Below are 20,108 nucleotides of genomic sequence, written 5' to 3' on the forward strand. Positions count from 1 at the left end.
CAGTTAATATTAAACCAGCTGGTATGGATTTGTACATAGCAGCAGGAGCACTTTCTAAACACTGACAGATTTCAGCTGGTTTTTGGCTTTCTGTTACATTTTGGACCTAATTTTCTTCATTTTCTGTATCAACCCATTTTTGTACCTAAATTTGCTTTGATTTTTTTGCATGTGTGGATTACTCTGGTTGTTGCTGGCATCTGGTGTGAATTCAATATTTAATATTTATTTCACACACTTTATCTGGAGTGCTCTGAAAACATATCATCCCCCTTTATTTATTTATTTTTTTTGCTAATAAATTTTAATCTCAAAGAAAACCTTAAGTAAATGTGTCCATACTTTCACTATAAATTTGGTCCTCAAATTATTAGCACAGCTGCAGCAATACCATCAAAGTACAACAGAATAATTAACTCACTGAACAAACAATGTGGGTGTAGCCACACCACCAATTCCAGGATTCTGCTGTGTAAAGCATGAAGAGACAGTAGTTAATTAACAAAGCACTGATCCACCCTGAAACTCTAACTGATCCAGTTTCCTATGTTGAAAACCATGAAGAACAAGGATTTCCTTTTCTGTTTACATCTTTAAAGAGGTTTGTTGACTAAATACTGCATGAATGTCAAACGTTTGTCATGCCTCGGTTTGATGATGGACTTTCAGTCATAATTGCATGTTTTACATCTCACAATTATAACTTTAAAAGTCAGATTTAGACTGGTATCATTTTAAATTTCAACATATTATTAGATTGATAGTAATAATTATGACTTAATCTAGGGGATATATTACCAAAAATATCAGCTTTTGAAAATGATCAAACTTTTAAAAGTAATAGGAAATTAAATGATATCTTAAGCTTTCAGTGTCATAAATGTGACTTTCAAATGTGACAGACCATGTGCCATATGTCAGGTTTTATTAAGCATTAATGGGCTTCCATACCTGAAGCATCCAGGGTTTTTGTGGCTACGAGGCAAGAGGCCATCGTAGCCTCTTGCCCCCTGCAGGTCCACCACCTGCAGGGGGAATCATGAGGGATCGGTGCAAAGAGGATCACGCCGCGGACAAAGGTGGCGACTTCTGCGACCCGATCTCCGGGTGCTTAGACTGGCTCTTGGGAAGTGGAATGTGTCCTCCTGGACTTTATGGGGTAAGAACGCTGTCAAAAACAATGTGTATGTAAAGACGGAAATGTGTGCATATTAGTCAATAGTTCTGCATAAGTAAAATCCAAAAGAGGTATTGTATATTTTCTCTATAAGAATACAAAATAAAATGTTACAACTTCAAGAAATTACAAACACAAAGTTCAAGTTTACAGCTGTGGTTTATTCTTTATGAATACAATATGCTATAACAGTTTGTGAATACGATTTATTTTCTATGAGAATACGAATTTACATCAGCGACTTGGCATCACGTGATCTCAGGCTCAGAATATAGTGGGTGGAGTTATAAATGATGTACAGTAGGTGGCGCTATGCACCTCTGAATGTGTTGCGAACCGCCAACAGAAGAAGAGAAGAAGAAGCAGCAGCACTAGCGCTAAAAAAAGGGACCAAGAGCATTTATTAACGACATTAAGACATATATAAACTTTTTAACATTACCTGACTTTGTACCGTAGTTTCTTGGTCCGCTCTTTTGGCGCTAGTGCTGCTTCTTCTTCTTCTGCTGTTCGCAACAAATTCAAATAATTATAATTATTCTAATTATGATAGTGGTGTTGAGAACAAACCTCAAGCAGACTCTGCGTGCGATGGCTGGCTTCTAGATCTTTCTTTTTTTTTATGTGACGTCCTGAATGACTGTAAAGATTTAAAGTGTGTGTGGTGACAGTCTTCCAGATAGAAATATGGGAGACATATTCACATCATTATACTGATCCACATGGAGCTATGATTAAGCTCAATGCGGTAGCTAGACAGCGCTGTTTGGATTTGATGCAGACAGTGTAGAACAAAACGGGTTCGAGCCGACAGACTTTTTATTTTCAGTCAAGTTTGAGTCGCTGATGACATTCAAGAAGTTATTGGTTTGCTGTAATTCACAAAAATACCTCATGGTGTGTAGGTCTCTCTGTGTTTGTTACAGCACCGTTTCCATGGTTATTTGGACACGTGGTAGGTGCCTTCCGGTTACTTATACTACTTTGCATATGTATTTATGAACGCGGAACGTGGGGTTCAAGCGGCATTTGCAGCTACGTCAAATTTACCACCAATTGGGACGTATGAAGAAAAAGTATGCAGTGACATGTCTACGCACAGTTTTGTACATCTGAATTTTTTGTGCCCCGCAAGTTTCAGAATGTCTCCCTACCACAAGCTTTTAGTATGAAAGCTGCACACTCCTTACCTGTAAAAGTAAATGTATTAATTTGTGTTGAAATTTGTGTTGAAACGTGCCCTGAGCTTTGAAAAGCCTGAGGCTACGTCCTCAAAATGATGGAGGAGCTGTACTCAAAACCAAACTTTTTTGGTGGTAGAGTTTTTAAATAAATAAAGCTAAAACGTTTGCATCAATATCTGAAAGAAATGTCAGTGAATGGGACCATCCATCCATCCAAATAAAACACTGTAAACCTGTAACACAGCTACCGCTAACTGAGTAAATAAATAAATAAAAAACTCCAACATAGACACCACTGTGTCTTTCCAGGTTGCTCAAATACATTCTATCGTTATTTTTAAAGAAGCACTATAAAATAATGATATTACAAGCACTAACACAAAACAATTCAGAGTTCCAAACCTGCATCACCATCACTGTATGTTACAGCAACTCTCCTAAAACCTGGTACTGAACTGACCAACAAATAAACTAAAGCAAAATGAAAAAACCTTTAAAGTTGTAATAGATCCACAACATGCCCTACAAGACAAGGCTAAGGCTTTCTGTTGAAGATGGATCTTATTTCATTGTAATCCTCCTTTCAAAAGACAAAAGAGCAAAGTTGTTACAGTGTGGAGTTGACATCAAGGCCCTCGATTTTGTTTGATTTGTAGTTAAGAAAAGTCCTTTCATAGTACATGAATTGATCGGCAGTGTTATGAGAATCCTAAGCAGCGTGCTGATATTGAGAAATATTTCCGCTGGCCAGCCATCCAGCAGTGCGCTACGCTTCATTACACCACCCTCCAGCCCAAAATGATATAGGAAAAAAGAAAACTGATCAATTTACAGTTACAGTTCATGAGTGTTTTCATCCAGCTGTGACCAACTAGGGGGGTCGACTCTGTCTCTCACAAACTGACTGCTGGAGATATGCACCACCTATCTCGTCACATATAGACATGGATGGCTGGTTTTCATCCACTCATTGAAAATGAGTGGATGAAAACAAAGATAGTTTCTGGATTTTAATTTTAAAATATGGACTTAAAAGGTTTTGCTTAATTCTTAACGCGTTCATTGATGTACTCTGTGCTTTTTGGTCCATATTTTTTTATCATGAAGTCAAGCATTTCTCCCTGTGGAGGAGGCAATTCCTTAGAGCTCTGCTTCTTTCCCATTTTAAAACTTTAATACCATCTCCTGACAAAACTGTCACAGAACTTCACTTCTATTTCCTTACGCGTCTGGGTAATGGGGGTGTTTTTTCCTGAAAAGTATCTCGGGCCTATAAAGAGCAAATGTTTCCAAATTCACAGGAGTTGTTGTCCATGATGAGAGGAATAAACCCAGTGAAGGACTTGTTGAAAAAATAATTTGTTCCCATGTTATAGAGGGGGAACTGATTATTTCAGCTGTCTGAAATATTCTGTTCCCCCCTGTAATTCTGGCAAATAAAGAGTAAATGTGTCCACATTCACAAGAATAGTTGTGTAAGATGTGAGGAATGACCAACCCAAAATGTACGGTGATTGGTTAATCCCTGTCCCATGGGGCAACAAAACATTACGAGGTGTGAGCGTCAGGCTGGAATACTGTGTTCCCCTATGATGTTCCTATAAATATTTCCCCCTCTTTTTAAAAGAGAGGAAATATGTTCTCATACATGACAGGGAATATAGGAATATGTAAAGTACATAAATAATACTAGAGCGGATTATTTTTAAACAAAACAACATCAGACAGTACCATTATCAAAGCAGTAAAATGTCTTTTATAAATCCAGTATTTTGTCATGTTTTACATTAGAACGCGATTTACCAGAAAAATAAGCTACACTCTCATCTATTCAGGAAGCCAACAGAGTGAGCATCCATTGTTTTATATCAGTAATAAAAAAGTAGAAATAAACACGACGTGTTGGTGGCTGACTGATGTCCGTCAGGTTATAGTGAACATGACACAAGTTGGAAAAGACAAACAACACGAAACTGTGCAAAAAAAAAAAAAAAACCCTCACAAGACCAGGTTCATTTTGTATTTATTTCTTTTTTCTAGGAGCTGTTGATTAAAAATTAAGTAACAACATTGACATGAATACGTTTGGTCGTTTTACCGACAAATCGATCAGAAAAGCTGTGAAGACGCTCGGATCCGCCTCTCTGGCTGCAATGCGCGCTCCCGACACAGGGGGAACAGATTATTTCAGAGGGACAGAATTTCGCACAACACCGGTTACAGCTCAGAGGAGGAGAGCTGAGCGCACGGTAGAAGCCGTTCTCATCAATTATTAAAGGTATGAATATATATATATATATATATATATATATATAATAAACAACTGAAAACTTGTAAGATTTTTGAGTTTTAACGCTACATAGACGCAGAAATAGTTTCTGTGAGGCGATATCTGATCAAATATGTGCTACTATAATTTGACTTTTTGTTGCTGCTCCACTTTGTTAATTATGCTTCATAATAATAAAAGCTTGATGTTGGAAAAATGATGAAAAAATATTACTTCGGGGAATACATTGAACTACACAGAAGCCTAATTTTTACAAAAATCCTATTTGTTTGACTGCATAAGAGAAAAAAGGAAGTATTTAATTCCGTGTTATTTCAGTTTCTTTGAGAATCACTAAGCTCAAGAAAAACGTCAATGTCTCAGTCAAATCCCACGGTGCTTCGGTCCATTGCTGGATCTGCTCGGGTGTAGAAGGCTGCCGGCGGGGCCTGTGGGCTCGTCGCTGCCGCTCCTTGGGGCTTCTTCACTGTGGCTGCTGGGTGGTTTCCCTGGGACCCTCCCCTGCTCTTCCCTGGGCGGGGTTGCGGTAGTCCCCGCGGTGGTTCTCCTGGGGTTCCTGTGCTCTGGGGGACCTTTGGATGTCTGTGGCTTGGATCTCCTCCGTATCTGTCTCGGGTCCAGGGGGGCAGATCTGTGGTTCCTCACACTCACTATCGCATATTTTTATGGAGAAACCTTGCATACACACTCATACTCAGACCCACAGGTGTTTAGATTCAGGTGTTAACAGATACACAAATGTTCTATATTGAGCGGCATTTACCACTAAATACATCTTGCATTCATAAGTACCGTGCGCTTTTCGGTTAAAAAGCTGGTAATAATGTATGAATGAAAAGCTGGTAATAATGTATGAATGTTTCTGCAGGTGTAGAAGCAATCAGGGTGTTATCTTGTATTCTCTTCATCCTTCATTCTCTCCTCCATTCTATTCTCCTTCTCTCCCCTGTTCCTTTTTGCCACCCTTTCTCTCTTTCGTGCTTTTTTTCCTTTTCATTTCTGTTTCAGTGTGTGTAACAACTGAAATAATCCCAAAACAGTTTCTAATAAAGTTTCTTTTATAAATATCAAGCAGAGCTTTAAAGCGTTAGCTGTAATGCTCCACTTGTGAAAGTTAATCTGTTGGGCTTTTTCTTGGCACTCAGACAACAATTCTGAGCGCTACTCTGCAGGACAGGACACGTTTAAAAAGAAAAATACTAATAATGTTCAAATTTATTTAGTATGACTATACATCAGTCTCAGATCTATATCTGATGGGTAAACTGTTGTCGCCATTGAGCCTTAAATGAATACTTTATAAAAATGAATGAAAGTTTATAAGATAAAAATATAAATATTCTCAGATTAAAAATATTAAGTCTTCAATTGACAATGAATGATAATAATGAATCTAGTCACTTATAGATTAAATAATTAACTTATGAGTAATCACTAATAAACCTTAGGGTTTATTAGCGTAATTAGTACTAGGGCAGACTGACAGAAGTTGGGCAGCCAAACAATCGACGCCATTGGGACCTCTGACCACCATCAGACTGATACGAATGATAAGGTCTATATTTGTACTTAGAATTGTCTTCTTCTATAGATTCTTCCTCTTCTATCAGTTGTTGAATACAAGTAGATTTGATCTGCAGTGACACCCACTGTTTAAAATGGGAACTGCAGTAAATACCGGCGCCTTAGTGGAGGGTATGTTAGTAAGAAGGAGGTTCTTCACAACTGACTTCTTTCGAGAGATCTAGCTTGCAAAAGCAAACCCGAGGCTAGAGGCTGTGGAGACTGTGCAGGGCTTTAGATCCCATTATTGTGTATGTGCTTAATGAAATGTAGATCTTAACACTAAGTGCAGCGCCCTGTGACACCATCTGGGCACCTGAAATCGCCAAGGTACCAATTAGCGTATGTTACCTGGCAAATTTGCTTAACACAATGTAATGTATTTGTCTTAAAATCCTGAAAACAGTATGAATACAAGGGATATATTGTCGGAGAGGGAATAGAGCTGGGGTGCTTGTGAAGCTTTGACAGCGGGAGTTCTCCTAATTTTTATTGATTGACGTTAACATACCACCTCAAGGCTCCACATCAGATGCAGAAAAAAAACTGGCTGAGCTGATAACCGATGTGGAGAAAAGACATCCAGACTCGCTAAAAATTGCTCTTGAGGATTTTAACAGTGCAAAACTCTCCTATGAACTTCCCAACACTTTGGAGTCTCTGGGGACTTGATAAAGTGCTATACAAGTGCAGGACATTTACCATTTAATTTATTCAGTCTGTCCTGTCTTCGTCCATCTCAGTGTGGTTTGGCTCATCCACAAACAGGATAAGTCAAGATTGCAACAAACAATCAGGTCTGCAGAGAGAATCATCAGGGCTGACCTTCTCTCTATCCAGAACTTATACAGGTCTACTGGTCAGGGAAGTGGCAGCTAAAATCTCTGCAGATCTCCCATACACCCTGCACACAAACTGTTTAGGCTTTTACCTTGAGGTGGCGCCACAGAGCGCTGTCTGCTAAAACCAGCCGCCATAGACGCAATTTCTTCCCCCAGGCCATTTCTCTGGTGAACACTTGACAGTCAGAGTTTCAGAACAACACCATGCATGCCTGGACTGATCTCACATTATCTTCTCTTGTAAAGTAGCTTGTGTGTATATGTAAAGTTTAAATGTATTTTTTATTTCCATTTATATTGACAAAAAAATTTAAAAATCTTCACTGAGAGCAAAGTCTACCAGAATCAAATTCCTTGTTTGTGGGCACAAACTTGGCAGTAAAGCTGATTCTGACATTGTTATTGAGACTTTGATCAGTCTGGTTTCAGACCTAGGGATCGGTAAAGAGCAGGGGCACTGTGCACTCTTTGTCAAACAAGTGCTATGCTTTAATATGTAATAACCATTGTGATAGTCTATAATAGTCTACAATACCAATATCTCTCTTTTCTCTCTGCCTTTTTTTCAGTTGTCTGCACTCCAGCAAGACAATAAAAGTGGCAGATCTACTCGAACCCCTGATCCACAGACATGATCTTTAGAATTACCTTCAGCATTAAGAAGTTAAATACAACATGATGCAGATTAGAAAGAGCGTTTCTCCTCAGACCAAAAAACAACGTTGAAGTTCTCCTGCACCAGAAACCAGAAACTGACTGTTATCTCCTGTCATGTATTCCCGCTTCAGAGTTGAAATCAACACTGTGATTTTCCTGGTGGTCCTGCAGGGGTTGATGTTCTGCTACTGGCAATACCAGTTCACCCCCCCTCCAGACTCTCCTTCTCCCAGTCGCAAAGTTCACGTCTTGCTCCTTTCATCGTGGCGATCGGGTTCATCCTTTCTGGGTCAGGTTTTCGGTCAGCACCCATCTGTTTTCTATCTTATGGAACCTGCATGGCATGTGTGGAGCGAAATGAGGACATTTGGGGCAAAGACTCTACGAATGGCTGTAAGGGATCTAATGCGGAGCGTATACCACTGTGACTTCTCAGTGATGGATTCCTACATGCCGGATAATCGCAAAACATCCAGCTTTTTTATGTGGTATCAGAGTCGGGCACTGTGCTCGCCTCCAGTCTGTTTCCTCACACCATTTGGTCACATAAACAACGAGACTCAGTGCCAGAAGGAATGTGAAAGTCTAGGATTTGAGAGGGTGGAGAAGGCCTGCCAGATCTACAGCCATGTGGTTTTAAAAGAAACTAGATTTTTTGAGCTGGAATCCCTTTACCCTCTTTTACAAGACCCCAACCTTGACCTCCGTATCATTCACCTTGTCCGCGATCCTCGAGCTGTGTATAGGTCTAGAGAGGAGTCAGCCTTATCCTTCAAGATGGATAATGCCATTGTCTTGGAGCACAAACCCGTACCTGCTGGCAAGGAGCAATATCAAGTCATGCAAGAAATCTGCCAAAGCCACGTCCGGATCAATGAAAGAGCCACCCAGGACCCTCCTCCGTTTCTGAAAGGTCGCTACAAGCTGGTTCGCTATGAAGATGTGACGCGCAACCCGCTTCAGGAGATCAGTGACATTTATGACTTTGTAAATTTAGAGATGACCAATGAGATGGAAGCATGGATCAAAAATATGACTCACGGAAAGGGGAAAGGCAATGTGGAAAATACTTTCCAGATTATCTCCAGAAATGCTGTTCAGGTGTCCTTGGCTTGGCGCACCTTGCTGCCCCACAACAAGGTCAAACGCATTCAGGAAGTGTGTAAAGAGGCCATGCGCATGCTCAACTACAGGACAGTTGACAGTGAAAAAGATCAGAAGACACTTGATCTAGATCTGTACATGCCACAGGAATTAAAAGAGTTCATTTGGAAACAAGCTAAAACTCAGGATGCATGAAACAGTTAAATCATATTAGGTTATTAGCAGAATACTTCAAAGATCTGCCAGCGGTTTCAGATCCCACAGGAGGCTACAAGCTTGGACAGTGTAGCACAGAGGATTTGAGTTACAATATAGACCCAGTTCCTGTTATAAAGCTCTTTTATCCTCTTTTCCTGTTTTGATTTGATCACAGCTGTATTTAAGAATTTGCTAGTTGCCCAGTTTATATGCAGACAATTACTTTATGCCGGCATTGACATTTAATGGTATACCCAAAAACTAAAAGACTAAAACTGCATTTAAAACTCAAACAAACCCAACTAGATTTTTTACAGCAAAGCACTTCAAAAGAAAAACAGACATTTTCTTTAAATCAAGACTATTAAACTTCTGGAAGTTGGGCGGGAAAGTTATTCCAAAGGCCCCCTTTATAATTCACGTGCTAATACTCTTCCATTGTTCTATTTATTAGTGATATCAAATTATCTTTTGTACTCCTATGTAATGTAGGAATATTCTTTTTTTTTTTTTACATTTTAAACCCTAAACATTAAACGTTTATTGGAGCACTTTCAAAATTATCCAAGTTATAGTTAATAACTCAGAATTATTCATTTTTAAGTAACACATTTTAAAGCCAGGACCCACTGTTGGTTTATACAGTTCATTAGTGTAGTATTCTTTATAATGTACCCTTTTTCGATTAAATGCATACCTTTATTGATTTATTGCAATCATAAAGAGAGGGAGAACTTGCTTTCCATAAACAAGTACATGTAAACTGAGAAAACGTGTTAGGTATGAACTACCATCACTTTGTAATGGAATTTTAATGTGATTTCAAACCCTTGTCACATCTGTCAAAGTCAAGCAGGTATTTTTTCATTGCGGAATGTAGAACGATCACATGATGAGCTACATTGATAAACCGTCTTTGTTCCAGTAAACAGAAAGAATTTGTGCAAATGTGTGCGTGTTTGTACGTTACCTCTTCTGCCTGCATAAGATGTGCTATCAGCACAATCCAACGTAAATTATCTTCTGGCTCTGGATTATTGCCCAAATAAGTGGGTTTTGGTATTTTGGCGTTGAGTTTCATTCTGGTGGAAACTGTCAAACTGTTGTCCGCAGCAGGCAGAACCTTTCAGGCCAGGCTTGAGAAACGTCTCTGACGGACTGAAGTCGCGGTGTGTGTGTGTGTCAAGAGGCAGAAAAAAGGTTTAGTGTAAGGTAGAGATTTTGCACAAACAGAAGTATCGTCAGGCAGTTATCAGTTTTTCCCCAGACATTGCAGGTTTCTTTTTTTTTCCTTTTAGACTGCATGACTAAATGTTTTAACCCGTTCATTGAGGCATTTGAGGTTTTTAGGCCCATATTTTCTTAACATAAAATCAAACGTTCTCTCTGGGGAGGAGGTGATTCCTTGGGAACTTTCTGGCGTCGGGGTAACGAGGCAATATTCCTTTAAAATCTGCAGATGTCTTCACCGGAGTTAAGAGATTTCCAGGTACTTCACTACCTAACTTCGGAAAACTGTATTTTTTTTTTTTTTTTTTCAAAACAGCCGAGCTCTGCAATAGTTTGTCGGTTTATATCAGGTTTCTTCCCTTAGGACTTATTGGGTAGAGTTCCGACTGCAGAACACACACACCTAGATACAGGAAGACACTTACAGGACAAACTTAGTTTAGACTGGTTTAGACTTTTAGACTTAGCGACATAAACTCAATAAGCTTTGTCACTTGGAATGCACGTGGAATTGGAATTAATTCTAAAAATATAAAATCATAGATTAATTAGAAAAACTTAAAGCAGACATATTCTTCCTTCAGGAAACCCACATATCCACATATGAGCTGAACACACTAAAAACACCAGAATTTCCTCATTTGTTTTAGCTAATTATAATCAAATTGTCCTCTGGAGCTCTTCGTTCATTTATTACCAGGTTTTATAAATTGCACTGTTTGATTTGTATCTAAGAGCTGATTTCAGAGTTGTGACAAAATTTGAAAAAGAAGAAGGACATAACCTGAGTTTTAAACTGAGTTAAAACAGTAAAATATTGCTAGAGCAAAGTAAAGGATTGTTTCAAATTTAGAAACTTAAAACACACTAAATAAATTGTGATTTCTGTCTTTTGTTTGGTTTCTAATTTTATTGCTTCCTGCTGATTCAGTATCTCTTTGAATTAGTTTTAGTCACAAATTAGGAGCCTTTTAGGTCTTCTTTGTATTGTAGAAGCTTTTTATCTTTTACATGTTTTAAATATCTTTTAAATTCACTACTGAGAATTTGTGAAATAAATATATTTGAATTACATGTTTAGATTTGTGATTTACATTTTTGTTTTGTTTGCTTTTACTTAAATGAACCAGTTATAGACAGGCAGGTGGACTCTGTAGGCTTATTTAATTTAATTAAATCTCACTTGATTTAATATGATTCTGTTTAACTAGGGCAGACACAATCTTCTTCACTAAATTTATTTTGCCTGAATATAAAATATGCCTCTGATGCTTCAGTGGATTGTTTTGTTAATTTTTTGGATCTTTGATCATTTCTGTTAATTTTGTTTATTTAGGTATTGTTGAAGCACCCTCCCAAGGGGTGTTCTGCGTGTTCGTTTATTCACCGTAAGCTGAAAGAATTCACAAGACATTATAATAAATCACACGGAGACAGCTGTATGTTATTCAAATACCTGGACCAGGGAAGCTCTCGCATGTGGTAACACAAAACACACCGAGACGACTTCGGAGCTTCTCCCTGGGGCCATTGCTTTTATTGAAAACACACATGAAAATGAACAGCCCCTGTTTACAGTTTTCTTCACACATGTAGTCACGTTACACACATTTTCCTGCCTACCATATTAGGACATGTTCCGGTCTCACAGCTGCATCTCGTATCTACTGATATAAGCAGGGAGTAACTCTGTAGTTGCATTATCACTAATTTTCCCACACATGCAGTTCTTCAGTATTTTCTGAGGGAGGTTGGTGCCAATTGTTCAGACAGGCCTTCTACTGCATCCCTTGTTAAGTTAGCTAGACGTAAAACATTGTAATGGATGTAGTTGATTCGATCTACGTTTTTATTGGGAGTAACATGGAACAAAGCTGTTATAATGGGGATGTTTTCAAAGCCTGCTGAGACTTGATCCGCTAATTTATATTCATTAGGTACGCCTTGAGGAACTCCTATTGCATCAATGTAAGTGGGTGAGTCTTTGCTTAAGTCAAAGGTGTTTGCGCTCCGTTTTATGATATGTCTACACCTTCTCCTAGTTAAAGCTGTGCTTTGGGCGTGTGTTGAAGGAAGATACTTAAGGTCTTTTCCTAACAAGAGGAGAGGTGCCTGCAACCTAATCAAGGCACACACTCCAATAGTATTATTTTGGATCCTAGTCAGAAGGAGGTGTCCTCCACAATAATAATAAAGTCCTGATCTTGCCCAAGGATCACTGAGCCTGACACAGTGGAGTTGCACCAATCGTGAGAAATTTGTCCTACATTTACCTGTGGGGTTTTGGAAGTGAAGTTAAAACAAGTGTATGTGCCATTTCTCCGTAGAGGGGTAAAAGGGCCAGCCCTGGTTTTGTTGGCAATGGGTGGAGCGCTGCGTTTTGATACTTTATTGTCTGGATGACTGGATCATGCTTGGAAAGGCAGTTCACAGAACAATCCGAAAATCAATGTAACAATGAAGAATGCTAAAACACCTATACCTACCATGACCCAACCCTTAAGGGGCCTGGGTCCTAGATTTTCACCTCCAATTCGTTTCGAAAGTACCTGCAAAGGAAGATGAGGATTAACAATATGGTGAAGACCTTTTTATTATTATGTTTTTAAAAGTTCAGAGTGTTCAGTTCAGTTCTTGGTGGGAGAGCAGCTACGACCACCAGTGAAAAAGAGGAAAACTCAATCACATCCACCTCTTCTGTGTGATGTCCTGGTCTTCACTCACAGGTGTAGACTGACCTGGAGCTAAGTGGTCTCACCAGGGGATTATTCTGCCCCTATTGGTGGGACCACTGATCTGACGGTGCACCTAAGGTGTAGACTAACCTTTAGGTGTAAATGAACGCTGGGGATTATTCTGCCCCTTGAATTGGGTGAGAAAGATCTTCTGGTGTGCTGGTGTTGTCCCTCAGGTTCTGCTGGACCTCTGGCAGCGATCTCTGTGGTGCCTCTGCTGCTGCACACTGGCTCCAAAGATACCACGTGTCTCCTTTGCCCTTGACCCTCACCGCATATGAGGTTCTCTCTGTGACCTGGAATGGACCCGTCCACCTGGGCTCTGACCACTTCCTTTTGATCACCTTCAGCAGGATCCACTCAGCTTCAGACGTGGTTGGCTGAGGTCCCTCGGTTGGTTTCTCTGGAACCTGTTTTGAGAACTCTGTAACCAAAATTAAGTTGGTGACTGAGGTGTCCTGCCAGTCCCCAGCTGCCAGAGAGCGCTTTACCACTCCTCCCAATTCCTTAGCTTGATACTCAGGATGCAAAGAAAGAGAAACATGAGGAACAGCTTCATCTGACAGTAAATACCATTCTGCTTGGTCAGGTGTTAAATCAACTGTTGCAGCCACACTCTCAAGAGCCACATAACACAATTTTTTTGTAATAAACCATGTCCTACCTTCTACTGTTTCATTAAACAAATCTGGTACCATTCAGTGTGACAACGGTCGTAGAACAAAGTGACATGGGGCGGGTCAGGCAGAGAGGTGCAGGGGCAGAGACTTTGAATCCAGGGTTTCCACAGCTGATACACCGAGAAGATGCTGCTTGGAGGTTCGGTCAACAGTCTCCAGTAGATGTCAGCATATGCCTCTGCAACTGGCTGTAAAAATATTGTCCATGCTGAAGCATTTGTCCACATGCCAAAGAGGAACCATCTGGAAAAGTTATTGTTAACCCATCAGTACCACACAACACTGATGCTCCCAGCTTCACTAATAAGTCTCTGCCCAGCAAATTAACAGGTGTGCTGAGTGAACACACAAAAGGGTGAGTTACTCTTTGAGTCCCAGTCTGAACAGGAAGAATTTATGCAGCCCCTGATAAGCCCATCACAGAAACAGTCTTGGTAGAGAGCAGTGGTTTAGGAGGTTGCTGTGTTATGGTGGAATAAGTAGCTCCAGTGTCCACTCAAAAATTCAGACAATTCTCTCCCACCTTTGCAGGCAACGTGGGATCTGCTGTGCCCACGCTGCACAGTTGTAGCACACATCTCCCAGTGCCCTGCTGGCTCCACCCCTTCCTCTGGGTGCTCCACACCATCCACCGCGACCAGCTGACCACCAACATGCCATCCGCCTCCACGACCGGTGACACTGTACCTGTAATTATTAAAATGGATAGGGTGGAGGAGGGGGTAACCACCTCCTTGCCACTGATCAGTCATAGACATAGGGTTGTGTGCTGCTGGAGGAACAGGTTGAGCTGCAGCTATCATTACATTTTCAGTTATATCACTTTTTTCTTATTTAATTTTCTCTTTGGCCTCTTGCAGCTGCAATTGAAGGAGCTGATTCTGTAGCTGCTCTTTCTCCTCTTTTCTTTTTCTCTACCTCCTGAGTTATTGTTTTCCTTAATCTTTAACTGAACCCCTAATAATTTAGAACTTAGTTCTATTAGTTTATTTACAAAATGAGTTCCATTATCTGACCTTATAATCTGTGGGATACCATATGTGGGGAAGAAATGTGTAACTAGGTTAATCTATTACCACTAGGCAATATTTCTTCCCCCGTGTTTGCAACAAATTATGCATGATCTGCAAAAATTCTTTGCATAGTCAGAAAGATTTATAGTGTAGGATTAATGCTTTACCAGATGTAACATATTCCCCCTTTGACACATGGGTCTTCCCCATGTGTCACTGTAGCCGCTGTCCTTATTACATTTAAAATAAAAAATAAAAACTCACTCACTGATGAACACAAAAAATGAAGGGCATATTATATCTTATAATCTTAGTTTATCTTACCCAGTTTTATAGATACAACATACAGTTTCAGTCAGCTTTGTATTAAGTTCAAGTAACTAAAGTTTATTTCAATTAACTCAAGTTTTCTCTATTTCAGTCCAGTCCAGTAATTCTGTTAAGGTTCATTTCATCTTATGTTAAGTTTGAGTCTAATTCAATCATTTTGAACCTGACTGGAAAAAGTCTAAACATCTGTTAAAATCTTTTTGTTTTACCATAGAGAACTGACCTAATATTATTATGGTAATGTTGAGGACTCTAATTTTTACATAACATGAAACAGACATTTATTTCACAAAAACAGAAAGTCAAACACAGACATTTGGCCACATGAAAGTTTAAATACCCCGTTTGTAAAAGAATTATGAAACATTGAAGACGGGTCTATGAACTTTCTTATGGTTATCAGTATTTTTAATACAGGTAGAACTTTTGCTATTTTTATATGATTTTTCGGAAAAGATTCTGGAAACCTTATTAAGATATAAGTTTGGCAAAGATCATCAGAACATCAGACCTTTATTAGCGCTTTTAAGGTCCCTCAAAGATGCATTACAATGAAATCAGTCATTCCCATTCACACACATTCACACACTACTTACTTATTTCTCTGTCAGAGTCATTTTATTTGCAAAAATTTTAACATAATTTGACTTCTATTATTCTTAAAATGCACATTGTTTCCTCATAACCCCTTTTGTTTCCACTAGGTCTGTTTTGAACGCTTCAATTTTTTTTTTTTTATTCACCAAGAATCAATAAGGTGTTCTTAGTGGGTCCACCTTAAAGGTGTTATCTGTTGGGTGTCATGTTATCATTGTCAGGTCAGTGAGGTTCATAAGTCAGTCAGAACCTTGGTCATTTGTTCTGTGCACATAATGTTTCATAGATCCAGCCTATGATTAGTCAGCAAAACTTCCACCTATAGGAGAAAAATTGATTGTTAATGAATGAGCTGCATTTCCTAGGAACACTGTCTTCCTCCTGGATGAGCATCACCTGTTGAAAAACTTTCATCATTGTTTGTTTCACATATTCAATCAGATCTTTATATTATATCAGTAGGTGAAGTTGTTAGTATCTCATGTAGACTGACATATACTGTTGCATTTGGAGAGGATCTCAGATTAAATAAACTTAGAGCTTCAATCCAGGTTCATTTTGTGTCTGCAGACTTTAGCCAATTTTTTTTTTTTAAACATAAAGAGCAAGATTCAAAACATTTTCAAAAGGCAGATTGTGGCAGAATGTAGACAAAACTGCTTATTGATTGACAAAATAACATTCAAGCACACAATCACCATATTAAAAGGCTCTACTTCTAGAGAATCACTAAACGTCTGGGGACCGGTTTTGGCCCGCGGACCTTGAGTTTGACACATGCAGAGGTAGAGTTACAATTGTTTTTTCAGACCTTTCAGCAGAGACAGGCTTCTACTGTTTGCAGAAGTTTTATCTTTGTTTTCAGGCAGCTGCATCTCTTTGTCAAGGTCGTTTCACAGAGCTGAAAACTAACTTCTCTCAAAGAGGAAAAATCAAGAATGCACACAATCTGAGCCAAATAAGGAATTATTTCCCTGCAAAATGAATCTTTTGCATTTTATCATGATATTGTTGGTAGTATAACATTTACCACTCAAAAAAGTATTGGCATGTCTGGAATTGTCAATTAGCCTAATGGCACCAGGGAAAACTTTCAATCTAATAAATCACCAATGATTCTGTATGCAAAACTAATTCTTCAAACTAGTTTAAACTATTTCATTAACCTTTTAATAGTAAAACACATAAATCTAAATGTCATGCTACATCCTTAATTATTATACAAAAAAAACATGTTATTAAGGCAACAATCACTACAAGCATTTTGATTCTATTGTCTCTTAAACAGTTTTAAAACTCAGGAAGGGAGGTGCTGACCGTTACCATGACAACAGAGGCATGAACCAACCTGGTAGGTGGGCGGAGTCAGGCAGAACTAACCTCTGATTGACAGCCTATGGGCGGACCCACAGTTTCTTCATTCCAACCCATCTTAATGAACCTTAAACTGCAAAACTGTTAACATGCACCTACCTCAGAAACAAGCTGCTTCTTAATTCTCCTGAAAACTCAAAGTTTAATCAATCTAGGATTTAGAAACATTATTCTAAACATAGATTATTGTTTCATGCAACATATAAACAAACATTCATTCCAACAAAACAAAGACAAAACATCAAAGACAAACAAATGGCCAAATTTGAAGCTTCAAGAATTCAAAGACATTTTTAACAATCTCTTTTCAGAATATGTTTTCTCAGCCATATCTTTTAATGCTATAATTGATCAATTTTGTTATGACAATCATCAGGATCCTTTTTAAGATGAGTGCACAAACTATTTAGAAGCACAGCAACAGTTTTCTCTTAAATTAATCCAAATTCACTGATGCTGAAACCCTTTTGTCAATTATTTTACTGTAACTCTGTAATAATAATAACTACAATCCTGAAAGTTATTGTTATAATTCTCTTTTTGTTTTTGATCAATTTTGATCGCAGCTGCATTGCAGAATTTCAGGTTAAATGCAAAGAAGTATTTTAAGCCGGCGTTGACATTTTATGGTAAACCCAAACAAAAACAAAAACTACAGTGTTTGACTTAATCAGAAATTAAGATAAGAAACTTGACTCCAAACTGGACTTTTTTCCACATAATGTTTTAAAAGGAAGACACATCATTTTCTTTAATTTGGACTATTTAAATTTTGAGAGTTGGGGAGAAAAGTATTACTATAACCCTTCTTTAATAATCCAAATGCTGATAAATGTTCCAATATTCTATAATTTAGTAATCTGAAATTACCTTGTGTATCTTTGTACTCCTATGTATTCTTTTAATCTTTAAACCTTAAGAAATCAAACAAGGAGACTGGAGTTTGAGCCGACCATCCTCTTTATTGTTGAGAGAGCCTTTATTTCTTTTATTTTCCTAAAATGAGCAATGATGTTAACTTTCTGCAGATTGAAGAGAGGATTGGCTAAATATCCCCAGACCTGTTACTGTATTATTTCTGCTTGCACAATAATCAGATTTAAAAATCACTAGTTCACAGCTCCTAATTTACCTCAGATCATATTTGCTCCTAATCCAGTTCATAAGAAGCTTCAGACAAACATTATGCTAAAAAGCCAAAAACAAAAAACACAGATCTGTTTTAAAATAAAGAAAAAACATGCTTAAAAAACTTGGTACTGTGGTGGAAAATAACTCTGCGGTTCTGAGAGCCTTTTCTATGCAGTCTTTTAGGAAACATGAGATTAGTTTAATTTTTGTGTGGTACCACTGTCCAATCAGAATCTTTCTTACCTTCAAAAATAACCCAATTTTTTCATTCTCATTTTAAAGGTTTGTTTTACCAAGGAAAATGTGTTTAACAAAACCAATTACTCTCAAAAGTTTTAAAAGTTGTTTAAATCCGTATTTTATTTTATTTTTTCATCGTTTACATATTTCTTCGGCCCCCTTCACAACATTTTCCATAAATGTTCAATGACCTCTGCACAATATGCGCACAAAATCCGCTTATCACTGTATTGTCTTTGTTAACAACACAGTGCATTTATTCATCCGCAATGGTGGGCCTGGCAGCCACCCACACATACAGGTACTTCTCAAAATATTAGCATATTGTGATAAAGTTCATTATTTTCCATAATGTCATGATGAAAATTTAACATTCATATATTTTAGATTCATTGCACACTAACTGAAATATTTCAGGTCTTTTATTGTCTTAATACGGAGGATTTTGGCATACAGCTCATGAAAACCCAAAATTCCTATCTCACAAAATTAGCATATCATTAAAAGGGTCTCTAAACGAGCTATGAACCTAATCATCTGAATCAACGAGTTAACTCTAAACACCTGCAAAAGATTCCTGAGGCCTTTAAAACTCCCAGCCTGGTTCATCACTCAAAACCCCAATCATGGGTAAGACTGCCGACCTGACTGCTGTCCAGAAGGCCACTATTGACACCCTCAAGCAAGAGGGTAAGACACAGAAAGAAATTTCTCAACGAATAGGCTGTTCCCAGAGTGTTGTATCAAGGCACCTCAGTGGGAAGTCTGTGGGAAGGAAAAAGTGTGGCAGAAAACGCTGCACAACGAGAAGAGGTGACCGGACCCTGAGGAAGATTGTGGAGAAGGGCCGATTCCAGACCTTGGGGGACCTGCGGAAGCAGTGGACTGAGTCTAGAGTAGAAACATCCAGAGCCACCGTGCACAGGCGTGTGCAGGAAATGGGCTACAGGTGCCACATTCCCCAGGTCAAGCCACTTTTGAACCAGAAACAGCGGCAGAAGCGCCTGACCTGGGCTACAGAGAAGCAGCACTGGACTGTTGCTCAGTGGTCCAAAGTACTTTTTTACGGATGAAAGCAAATTCTGCATGTCATTCGGAAATCAAGGTGCCAGAGTCTGGAGGAAGACTGGGGAGAAGGAAATGCCAAAATGCCAGAAGTCCAGTGTCAAGTACCCACAGTCAGTGATGGTCTGGGGTGCCGTGTCAGCTGCTGGTGTTGGTCCACTGTGTTTTATCAAGGGCAGGGTCAATGCAGCTAGCTATAAGGAGATTTTGGAGCACTTCATGCTTCCATCTGCTGAAAAGCTTTATGGAGATGAAGATTTCATTTTTCAGCACGACCTGGCACCTGCTCACAGTGCCAAAACCACTGGTAAATGGTTTACTGACCATGGTATCACTGTGCTCAATTGGCCTGCCAACTCTCCTGACCTGAACCCCATAGAGAATCTGTGGGATATTGTGAAGAGAACGTTGAGAGACTCAAGACCCAACCCTCTGGATGAGCTAAAGGCCGCTATCGAAGCATCCTGGGCCTCCATAAGACCTCAGCAGTGCCACAGGCTGGTTGCCTCCATGCCACGCCACATTGAAGCAGTCATTTCTGCAAAAGGATTCCCAACCAAGTATTGAGTGCATAACTGTACATGATTATTTGAAGGTTGACGTTGTTTGTATTAAAAACACTTTTCTTTTATTGGTCGGATTAAATATGCTAATTTTATGAGATAGGAATTTTGGGTTTTCATGAGCTGTATGCCAAA

At 39.0% G+C, this 20,108-nt stretch overlaps 1 protein-coding gene across 1 annotated transcript; it reads left to right on the top strand.

Annotated features, from left to right (window-relative positions):
• Nucleotides 1-998: 998 nt before the first annotated feature.
• LOC124858402 (carbohydrate sulfotransferase 6-like) lies at nucleotides 999-11,319 on the top strand. The gene is made up of 2 exons (XM_047350427.1): nucleotides 999-1,159; nucleotides 7,626-11,319. Exon 2 carries the CDS (start codon nucleotides 7,828-7,830, stop codon nucleotides 9,010-9,012), a length of 1,185 nt encoding a protein of 394 aa, XP_047206383.1. The 5' UTR covers nucleotides 999-1,159; nucleotides 7,626-7,827; the 3' UTR covers nucleotides 9,013-11,319.
• The last annotated feature ends 8,789 nt before the right edge of the window (nucleotides 11,320-20,108 follow it).

The sequence above is a fragment of the Girardinichthys multiradiatus genome, chromosome 2 (genome assembly GCF_021462225.1).
Source record: "Girardinichthys multiradiatus isolate DD_20200921_A chromosome 2, DD_fGirMul_XY1, whole genome shotgun sequence".
Lineage (NCBI taxonomy): Eukaryota > Metazoa > Chordata > Actinopteri > Cyprinodontiformes > Goodeidae > Girardinichthys > Girardinichthys multiradiatus.